General features: G+C 34.8%; 1 protein-coding gene across 1 annotated transcript in view; it reads right to left on the bottom strand.

The window, feature by feature from the left end:
• Nucleotides 1–675: 675 nt before the first annotated feature.
• The window catches only part of LOC127846118 (histone-lysine N-methyltransferase 2C-like), a 28,695-nt gene continuing 17,343 nt past the window's right edge, over nt 676–12,027 (bottom strand). Inside the window, exons 15-16 of the mRNA XM_052377294.1 lie at nt 11,156–11,338; nt 676–3,088 (exon numbers count right to left, since the gene is read on the bottom strand). Of these exons, the coding sequence (XP_052233254.1) occupies nt 2,996–3,088; nt 11,156–11,338 (276 nt within the window). The 3' untranslated portion in view covers nt 676–2,995. The remainder of the gene's footprint in view (nt 3,089–11,155; nt 11,339–12,027) is intronic.

Genomic DNA, 12,027 nt, shown 5'->3' on the forward strand with positions numbered 1-12,027 from the left:
CCAAAGCCGACCATAGTCGTTCTGAGGACGCAATAGACGTACAAAGGACGACCCAATGTCGCAATAAGGTCGCCGTACGGTCGCCTTGCAGTCAATGATCATTTTCTGAGGGTTTGAGCGGTGACCACACGAAGTCTATGGCGACCTTACAGCGACCCTACCACGTCCCTACTACGACTACTGCGTCTCTATGGCTTCCCTACGAGGTCCTTAACAGAACGCCGTATAACGCCGGACTTCGGCGACTACTTAGAGCATGTTTAAAGTGGTCGCCGAGGGCTCGCGTCCTGAGCAATTTTCGGCGTCCTCACTGCGTCCCTACTGCGTCCCTATGGCGTCCTCACTGCGACCTGGGTCGACGTAAGGACGCAGTAAGGACGCCAGTCCGGTGTGACGGTGGTATAAGGCTACTGTGTAGAATCATTTCTAACATCTTGTTCAGCAGATTGTTTTAATGTCACATACACTGAAGGCATACCTCGAAGCAATCAGTTAATTAACAGACAATCATTCGTTTGTAATAAAAATGGCATAAGCACTATTGCGAACAATTTTGCAAGGAAACGTTGGTTCGACGTCATTCTATTAATTTTGGAAAGAAGTTCTACAGATAACAGCTGGGGTAGAAATTAAAACACAAGGGTCTTTTTTCACTGAGGAATTTCTTACGAAATCTCATCATAGAAGTATATTTTCCAATAGAAATGGTACAAAAAAATGTAATACTACACACTAAATACAAATATTTAAACACTATTCAAAACGTCACCTTTGCCAATATATATATATATCAAACACTTAACAAACAATAAAACATTTTGTTTTGAAAACAATGCACGAAATAAATTCATCTGAGTGCGACCTCAAGTACATAAATAGTGAATAGTGATTGATAAATGTTTCATATGCATTTTTTTTACAAATGTTCATTACGTAACATCTAGTAAGTTAACACATAATTTATTTACACCCCTAGACATATGTCAATTAAACATTATTGCTTTTAATTGCAAATCAAAATGCTATAACACTCCCTTCCCTTCTAAGTGGACGTCATAAACAATCAGTTCAATAAAGTTCCTTTATAAACTAATCTTGTGCATGTAAGGATCTTTTCTACACAGAAAATCAAAACTGGGCACACTGTTCTTCCAACACCTACTATGTAAATGGACATGTGAATCACGAGTGTGCATCACCGCAGTCTTCTTTATATGTGGAGATGTGTACTTAATAATGCAGACAAAGGAAAATGTCTTTGTTTTGGTAGCCAAATCTGATAATTGCATACAAATCAACATGGTGATCCAAACCAAGTAGTTTGGCAACTCTGTCAAGTATGAGCACTCCATGACACAGAGGCAACACAATACTAAACCAGAGTTTTGACATACTCACATGCCATGTTCATGCAATAATGCACATGTACTACAACACACAGGTTTGTTCTGGCACTAGTGCTGCCTAGTAAACTACGGAGATCAGTTCCTTGGAATACATTCATGTTGCAAAATAAGTTAAATCATGAAAATATATACAGAATGTTCCACACTGACTACAACACTGAACATTTGATGACAATATTATACTCTTTTACTCTGCATCAAACTAAAAAGCATACAAAAAAACATCCCAACAAATTTTCTGCTTGTAATCACATTATATTATAATTTAAACTCCACTGCACTATCTCAAAAACGCAAAACAAAAAATAAAATGTCTTATTACAGATATACAATAACAACTACTTTTATTTTTCCAAGTTTCACAAAGTTATCAACAGAAATCAAAACAGGATCAACAGTGTGCACTGCACAGTAACATATCCAGAATGCAAACAATTTGTTTGTTACACTACAAAAACATTATATAACAATAAAACACATACATGACTTTGCATATATCACTACGAAAGGATGACATTTATACAGAAAGTGTACTTACTTGGTGCCTGATATTTACAAATGGTGTTGGATGGAATTATATAAAATAACTGTGAATTCCTATTTTTTCATCAAACTAATATAACAGCACTGTTAAATACTTGGCCTTCATACAAAATATTCACCTACATGTGGATACTACAAGTACAATAAAAAATAAGCACTATACTGTTATAGATAAATTGATTACCATATGGGATTTATTGTCATCTTATGTAAGGCAAACAGAAACATTAATGAAACAGTCAAATAGAGTACACTTCAATGTTTCAGAATGTTTAGTTTGCGCATTTGCAACAACAATGAGGTAAATGACGTAGAAAGGTCAATAAAATATCTCTGTAAAAAAACAAAAACATTCATATGAATTTTTGGGCACAAAACTGTAATGACTATTATAACAAATATCTTACAAAACATAAAAATAATCAACCAAAAAATATATACATATAAAATTAATATGATCCAGAATTCATATTGATCAATGTTTCCTTAAAAAAAAGGAGTTTGTTTAATACTTGCTAAAAAAACAACATTTTCTTAATTGTCTCATGTACAATTTATATATGTAAATTTGAATTCATTGCATAACTATCATTGATTTATAAATGACGAAATGTGTATATTTTTTTGTTAAAAAAAACTAAAAAGCACTCAATTGATAAGCACTGGAAGTTTGGCTTATGTTCATTAATATTAAAAGCGTCATCAATTTTGTAGATAATGATGACATCTTGGGCAAAAATTAAAAGTTTCAATTAAGTTTTTTCAAGACAGAGACAACTCATCAATTCTCAGATAATTTTGAGGAGTAAATTTCCTGTATTGTCATTTCAATGAAAAAAAGTCTATATGAAATACACAACATTCTCTTGGTCAAGCGCCTTTTGAATGAGACATTTCTTTCGCTTATATATATATATATATATATATATATATATAACTTTTCATGAGAAACTATCAGTACACTGCCATAGCATTGTCGATTCCATATTGACACTGATATAACTGATGTACACTCAACACTGGAACCATTGTAATATCGAGTTGGTCTAGTTCATCCACTTGCGGCAGTTCCAGGCTCCACAGTTGCACGGGATTTTGCTGTCCTCATCTTCCTGGTCAAACTGGTAGTCGTAGGAAAGCTGAAACAGGACAGGGAAGTTTAGAAAAGATAGTACATATGGGCCATGCTCTGTGAATAAGGGGTTAAAAGCATGTCTGTAAAGTGTCATCCCAGATAAACCTGTTCAGTCTGCACTTATCAGGGACAACAATTTACGTCTTAACTAGATTTTTGTTAAATGACTATCTTTAAACAGAAAATATCATTATAGCAGAAAGTGTCGTCCCTGATTTGTCTGTGCGGACTGCACAGGCTTTATCTGGGACGACACTGTTCATGCATGCAATAAACCCTCTTTTCACAGAGCATGGCTCATATGAGTCGTGCTGTGGTAAATCAAGGTTTAAGGTATGTGTGTTAAGTGTCATCCCAGATTAGCCTGTGCATGCCCAGGAGGCTTATCAGGGATGACACTTTCTGATTACATCGTATTTTTTGCTTAGATGAAGTCTCTTTGAAATTAAAATTCAATATAGGCAGAAAGTGTTATCCCTGATAAGCTTTTGCAGACTGCACAGGCTAATACTGGGTATGGTACGACACTTAAGGCACATTTAGCCAGATTTTCCCAGAACCTGGCCCATTTTTTCTATAAAAGTAATCTCACGTAATTAAGTATTAACTCAATGCAGTAACAAAAATAGGCATCAAATATTTAGTCAATATTGATACATTGGTGATTCAGATGAGAATAAGCAATGCTGGACTTGGCAACGTAAAGCTAACAAATGAATTATGAATTAACTTAGTACATATTAGAAAAACAAAACATTGCATATTGCAAGGCTAGCAACACACAACATATAGTAGGAGTGCAATTATAAACCAGTCCTCAGCATCCATACATTTGATCAGCAAAAGAAGTTTTATTAATAGGCAATGAAGGAATACTTAAAGCACACATAAAATATAGTGCCATACAGTAAAATCCAGGCAAATATTATTATCAAGGGAATTGAGAAGTGGCTTTTGAAAGCAATATTGGTTCATCCCTAAATAATGAGCAATAACAGCTGATTAACCTTCTGGCATTCAAAAGACAAAATGAATGAATTCTCTACGAGATAACAAGATTGTTTGCCAGCATTATAGGAGCAGTGGAAATGACAACCAATGTCAAACACACACTCTAAATGTTACCATGGCAATGAGCATGAGGTTGTATTGGATCAGTTCATCCATTTGCGACAGTTTGGGGCCCCACAGTTACATGGGATCTTGTGTTGGTCATCTTCAAAATCGAACTGATAGTCATATGTTAGCTGTAACAAGAACAACATGGCCCTTTTAATGTTAGTCACAAAATAATGCAATGTTTTCCACCACCGTTTTCCTGCAAGTTGAAATGTTCACTTATAACTAGCTTAACTGTGGATCAGGGTAAAACTTCACCTGCACGTTCAAACATTATCCAATCAGAAACTTCCATAATGATATGAAAAATAGATTTTTACCTAACACAAAATGTTGCAAATATGCTGCATGTTACCATTACCTACATCATTAACACATTTATTTTAAGTAAAGAATCACCTGAATGCCATAAATTGAAGTGGCAAGGCTTATACCATACAGTATTTATGAAACAAAAATGCATAAATACGATCAATAATTCTGATGTATATATTTTTTTTTCAATAATTTAAAATACAAGATGCTGCGTTCAATAAATCTTTATGCCCATGATGAAGGCATAGCCAGTATTTTTTCAGAGTGTTCAATGATAAAAATCATTCAAGTACCGAAGCTTTTGAGCAAGCTGTATTGATGTTATAAGAATTGTAACATCTTGGGTTAACCTAAAAGGGATGGATGGAAAGACAGGATAACCAACAGGCAAATCACTATCAGTAGATGCCTGGGACATACACCATAACTTTCTTAGTTATTAATTACAATTTAAATTGTTTCATCCTAATAGTGGCATGTCTTGGAATACAATCCAAGCTTATTGTCCCTACAACTGGATAGTAAGCAACTGCACACAATTGTTGTAGATCATTCATCATATAAAACTGTTATTCATGCAGTTAGTTGAAACACAAGAGATATTGAAACAAGAGGGCCAAGATGGCCCTTTTTCGCTCACCTGAGAGGAGTCGGTTCATTCAATCTTTACCAAACATCAAACTTGACCTAGATATTGTCCAGACAAACATCCTGGTCAAGTTTCATCATTATTGAACCAAAACTCTGACATATGGAGTGGTTTTGTTTTTGTAAGATTTGACCTGGTGACCTATATCTTGAGTTGACCCCCCCCCCCTTACCAAACATCAAAATGTGCTTACAAAAATAAATATTATGACCAAGATTCATAAAATGTGAAACAAAATTGTGACCTCTAGAGTGTTTACAAGGATTTTGTTTAATATAATGAAAATTTGGACATTCTAAAGGCAATAATTATGGCATTAATTATGTGATATATATAAAAACCAATCTTTTCTCCAAGTTTCATGATGATTGGGCAAAAAATGTGACTTCTACAGTGTTAAAAAGCTTTTTTTTACTATATAAATATAAAAAAACTGCCCCCCCCCACCAGCCATGTTATTCAACTGACCGGAACCATTTTCAAACTCAACTCTCATATCAAGGAAACAAATGTTCTGATGAAATTTCATGAAAATTGGGCCAAAAATGTGACTTCTAGAGTGTTCACATGTTTTCACTATATACATAAAGAGAAAAATGCTCCGCCCACTGGCGGCCATGTTTTATCACCGATCTGGACCATTTTCAAACTAGTCCGAGATATCAATAAATCCAATGTTTTGACCAACTTTAATGTTGATTGGGCAAAAATTGTGACTTCTAGGGAAAACTGCCACCCCCCCCCCCCAGCAGCCATGTTATTTAACTGACCGGAACCATTTTCGAACTCAACCCTCATATCAAGGAAACAAATGTTTTGACCAAATTTCATGAAAATTGGGCCAAAAATGTGAATTCTAGAGTGTTCACATGTTTTCACTATATACATATAGAGAAAAATGCCCCCCCCACTGGCGGCCATCATTTTTCACGACCTGGACCATTTTTGAACTCGTCCAAGATATCAATAAAACCAATGTTTTGACCAACTTTCATGATGATTGGGCAAAAAAATGTGACTTCTAGAGTGTTTACAAGGTTTCTCTATAGCCATATGAGGGAAACTGCCCCCCCCCCCCTGGCGGCCATGTTTTTCAACGGACCGGAACCACTTTTGAACTCAACTAACATATCATTAAGACAAATATTTTGACAAAGTTTCATGAAGATTGGGCATGAAATGTGACTTCCACAGTGTTTACAAGTTTTTTCCTTTTTTTTTTACTTAGTTTTTGACTCGGCATGACCCAGTTTCGAACTCGACCGACTTTTTATGTGGACAAAGCTTCTGACCAAGTGTCATGAAGATCGGACAATAAATGTGACCTCTAGAGTGTTTACCAATAAATGTGGACGGACGACGGACAGACGGACTACGGACAAAGACCAGTCACAAAAGCTCACCTGAGCAATCAGGTGAGCTAAAAAGCATGCATATCAAGTTAAATTTTAAGAACCAAAGGCAACCCTTTTACTGATTAATTGAAATGTAAGTAAATTAAATCCATTAAATAAAACCGGAATACTGCATAGAGAATAAATATGCAACAATTGGGCACTGGACTATAAACATTTTTCTTAAAAAACAAATAAAATATTTCTTATATAAATCCTATTGTTTTATTTATATGTTGATCATTAAATAGGAAATGCATATGAATCCTTAACTTAAATGTGAAGAAAGATACCTGTGCTGCAATTTTGCTAAACATTTATTGCTTACAAATCATACAGAAGCATATATAATTAAACTACTTCCATCTTTAATGCCAAAAATGTCATATTCTAAATAAGAGCACAAAGGTTAGATATATATTAAATTAATTCTGACAACAGCAATATAAAAATGGGAAACTCCTTCAAATATCCATCACTTATCCTGTTTTACTTTTAAAACACTGACTCCTTAAAGGAATAAAATCCAAACCAAACACACAAACAATTAACCTAACCATGTCAAAATAACATTCCACATATAATATTAAAACTCTTTAAGTGACATTTGTGTCTAGGGATTTAGCGTATCTGTCAATTTTGAAAAAAAAATCAATCCTTAAAATATCACCAACATGACACCCTAACTGGAAATATCATAGGAATGCCTCTTTGTGACAGCTTAATAACTAGAATAAACACAATGTCATGCACAGGTCGGTTTGGGATTAGACAGAAGTTAGTATGCCGAGGGGCCACATATGAAAAGGATTGCATAGACACACTTCAGATTATTTTTATCATATCCTGTCAAACTTACAACTTTTAAGTTAATTGGAAACCACATTTAATTTATTTCACACATAAGGCATTCAAATTCTTCACACAATTTGTAAGCTTCCAGTTACACAATGTTGTAATTTATAAAGTGTAGTATGCAGAGATTCTGACAAATGGTAAGATTAACAAGAGATGTGTTTGTCAGAAACACAATGCCCCCCATTGCGTCGCTTTGAAGCCATATATTTGACCTTGAAAGATGACCTTGACCTTTCACCACTCAAATTGTGCAGCTCCATGAGATACACTGGCATGCCAATATCAAGTTGCGAACTTGCAAAAGTTATTGCACCCCAAAGACACCAAGTACTGGTTCTAGGCCCAGGAAACAGACTCGAGAGCGTTTATATAAGCCTAAGGCTTTCTATGCAATCGAGCTAAAATAAATAGGTTTAAACTAAAAGTTATTGCAAAACTTTAACCTTGACTTTAACCAAGGTTAAAGTTTTGGGACGGAATGACAGACAGACAGAATGACAGACAGACAGGCCAAAAACAATATACCCCCGATCATTCAATACGGGGACATAAAAATATTTCATCAGTCATGAATTCATGCAATTGAGGGGCGCAAACAGCAAGAAAATGAGACACCAGAAAAAGTAGTTTTCACAGTATTAACAATTAAATTATAAAACATAATTATATTAACCCAGTTAGCTAGAACCAGACTCTCCCATGCCAAATCATGTTGATTAAAAAACATAAGTAAGTACTAGTCTGACAGAAATATCAAAATGTTTACATGTTCTTGGATATCCTTACCAAACCACTTCTGATTGGTCACATTTGGTACAAATTGACATTTGTATTTGTATAATGCATCATCAAAGGAAGGAAAACACTAAATATGCCATCTTAATTATGCTTTATATAATTTCAATAAATATAATATCCATCATTATTATAGCATGTTTGAATTAGGTAGTTTACTTTGAACATTTGTCATTCATCCAAAAGAAAGATGTTTATTAAATTGCATGTCTGATGTTGGAGGGTAATCAAATATTGTTAATGTTAGGGTCACTCTGCATTCATATTTATATTTTATAGCATCTATTAAGAGAGATCAATGAAACCAAACAGACAGCATCTGGTACTACAGAGACTGCAAGTGCAGCATAAAGAACAATCAGGAAGTCATGAAAATGTCACACATCAACTAATAAATCAATATTAAGGAAAAAAAATCATTTCTCATTATATAAGATAAATTGCTGCATTTTTGTTACTAAATTTCCATGAAGAACGATGGATCACGCTGGATGGTTATTTCTTTTGTACTGTTTTATTATGGTCAAAAAAGACCATTAACAAAAATGCTTACATAAACGGAATATTGTCGCAATAATACGGGTACTAATTGTGAAAAGTTGCTATTTCATTTGAAAGAATCGCTAAATGCAGAAGACCAGATTGCGTTTACAAAATTTACGTCTGGGACATGTTCAAATATTCTCAACTGGCATAAAAAAGGTTTTGTTCATCTACTGATGGTAATTTTGTTCATTAGAGGATGATAATCAAAATGAATAATGATTTTTTAACCGCATGTCAGGAAATTATTTGGGAATACATAACACTAATTTTGCTTCTTGCTGAGCTTTTATAACTAGGTCAATGAGGATGTTTGTGAAAATTTCAGGTTATTTCTGTTGTTGTTTTTTCTGTATGCAAACACAAAAACCATTTAGTTCTCAGTAAAAGGCAGATATTGTGCTCAAATTAAATGTTAGCCCGTGCTCTGTGAAAAGGGTGTTAAATGCGTGTGCGTAAAGTGTCATCCCAAATTAGCCTGTGCAGTCTGCACAGGCTAATCAAGGATGACACTTTCCATTTTTATTATATTTTTCGTTCAAAGAAAGCCTATTCTTGGCAAAAATCAAGTTTAGGTGGAAAGTGTTGTCCCTGATTAGCCTGTGCAGACTGCACAGGCTAATCTGGGACGACATTTTACGCACATGTTTTAACCCCTCTTTCCACAGAGGTTTTAACCCCTCTTTCCACAGAGAACAGCCCATATATATGAGCTGGGCTCGGGGAAAAACGGGGCTAAATCCATGCACGAAAAGTGTCATCAAAGACTTACCTATGCAGTCTGCACAGCCTAATCAGGGGCGAACTTATCGCTTTAATGGTATAAATCGTTTCATGGAAGTCGGTTCTAAATGATAATCTAGTCTAAGCAGAAAGTTATCTGGGATGACACTTTTCCTACATGCATAAAGCCCTGTTTTCCCAGAACAAGGCTCATATATATTTTCACCAAGCGCAATTGGCAAGACAAACACATTGAATTAAACAAACAGATGAAATATAAGTTAAAAGAACATAAAACATTCTTTGGTATATATAATGAGCCATTCCACCTGTATTAGAGACAATAGTCAATTTTATAGATGGTATTTTTGTGAGTGTTCATGTTTGCAAAATAAAACACAAAATAGTCTTGCATACACTTCATTCTAAATTTTAACACTACAAAGTAAATAAATCTAAAACATGATCTTCAAGATAAGCCTGTGTTTTACTTAAAATCAAAACTGACTTTATTTTCAAAATACATTGTGCTACAAACTCATTTGTTTCAGAGAATACAAATTGCAATCCTATCTATCTCTGTATTTATTTGAGTTGGTAAAAATCTTTAAAAAAAAATATATAATTAAAAAAAAATGGAAAAAATATATACTTTTTTCCATTTAGTATGCATCTTTCTACCATACCCAAATTTGAGAGAAAAAGAGATGTGTTTGTCAGAAACACAATGCCCCCTATTGCGCCGCTTTGAAGCCATATATTTGACCTTTGACCTTGAAGGATGACCTTGACCTTTCACCACTCAAAATGTGCAGCTCCATGAGAAGTAAGTAAGAGATTGAATGGAGAAATGAATTTTTATTTTTTATCTTTGACCTTGAAGGATGACCTTGACATTGACCTTTCACCACTCAAAATGTTCAGCTCCAGGAGATACACATGCATGCCAAATATCAAGTTGCTATCTTCAATAGTGAAAAAGTTATGGCCAATGTTAAAGTTTTCGGACAGAATATTTGACATTTTACCTTGATGGATGACCTTCACCTTTCACCACTCAAAATGTTCAGCTCCAGGAGATACACATGTATGCCAAATATCAAGTTACTATCTTCAATGGTGAAAAAGTTATGGCCAATGTTAAAGTTTTCGGACGGACGGAGAGACGCCATATATTAGACATTTGACCTTGAAGGATGACCTTGACCTTCACCTTTCACCACTCAAAATGTTCAGCTCCATGAGATGCGCATGCATGCCAAATATCAAGTTGCTATGTTAAATTTTGAAAAAGTTATGACCATTAAAGTTTTCAGATGGACGGACAGACTGACATACTGACTGACAGACAGTTCAACTGCTATATGCCACCCTACCGAGGGCATAAAAACAGTGTTTTCTTTAAATACACAAAAACTAATTGAAGCTTAATTTCTCAAGTAATAAACTATTTGCTTAAAAAAATGAAAGTAAAAAAAATAAATCAACAACTATCTGGAAAATTGCAGTCTAAAATGTATTTTCTTCACACACAGCTTATTTCTAATCAAAAGTACAATAATATAATATTTAAATCCAACACACAATTTGTTTGTCAATAATACAGGTTTTGAAAAGCTCAAAAATATAATAACAACATAGAACATAAAGGAGGTATAAAGCAACACGACAATACCTCTTCGCCCTTGTTGATACGTCTGTTAGTGATGATGATAATCTTGCCCTCCTTGTCAATATCCACGACCTCTGCCACACAGTTCGGGTCACACGAGTGGTTGATGTATCGGGCAGGCCCGCCTGCCATTGTGGCGTCACACACTGTGTTGTCATCAATACGGAACATGTACACACCACGGTTCTAAAAAACAACAGGCACACATGTGTTCAATTCTACTTGAATAATCTGAGGCTTAGATAAACAAGTGTTAAAACTATGATAAAACATGCTCTAAAGCAATACATAATCAAGCTTGGATAAATCCTGTATACACCTATTCAGTTAATTTCAACACAAATGTTTTCATTTTTTTTGTAGTACCAATGGCTGTATGAGAACATTTGTAGCCAATTTCCTGGGTGTAATCACTTGAACTGAAAAGGCGAAGTGTTCCTTTGGTTTAAAATCGAGACCTGAATGCCAAGCAGACACCACTGCCTTTACAAAACCTCATCTTCCATACACAAATTATGCATTATCATTTCTTTTTTGTAACCTATGACAACTTTGGTTGTTGGTTGCAGCAGAAGCCATCTATACTTGAGATTCTCTTCCTCCTGTGTTCGGCCCAACTACAAACCAGCATTACTTCCCACAACCCACATCTGCACAAACTTGAATAATACATTAAAATGCTCAGTACCAGAGACTCCTTCCTATTGTCCCCTTAATCCCACCCAATCCATACAACATCTGAACACTATTGTACACCATGTTTAAAGCAAGTATATCCATTCTTAATACTTTATTTAAAAAGGGATGACAAAAACCCTGATGAAAACAAAACTGGAATAAAAGTTCAGAAAAAGTATTAGCAGCAACAAATACTA

Source organism: Dreissena polymorpha, chromosome 9 (assembly GCF_020536995.1).
Source record: "Dreissena polymorpha isolate Duluth1 chromosome 9, UMN_Dpol_1.0, whole genome shotgun sequence".
NCBI classification, from domain to species: domain Eukaryota; kingdom Metazoa; phylum Mollusca; class Bivalvia; order Myida; family Dreissenidae; genus Dreissena; species Dreissena polymorpha.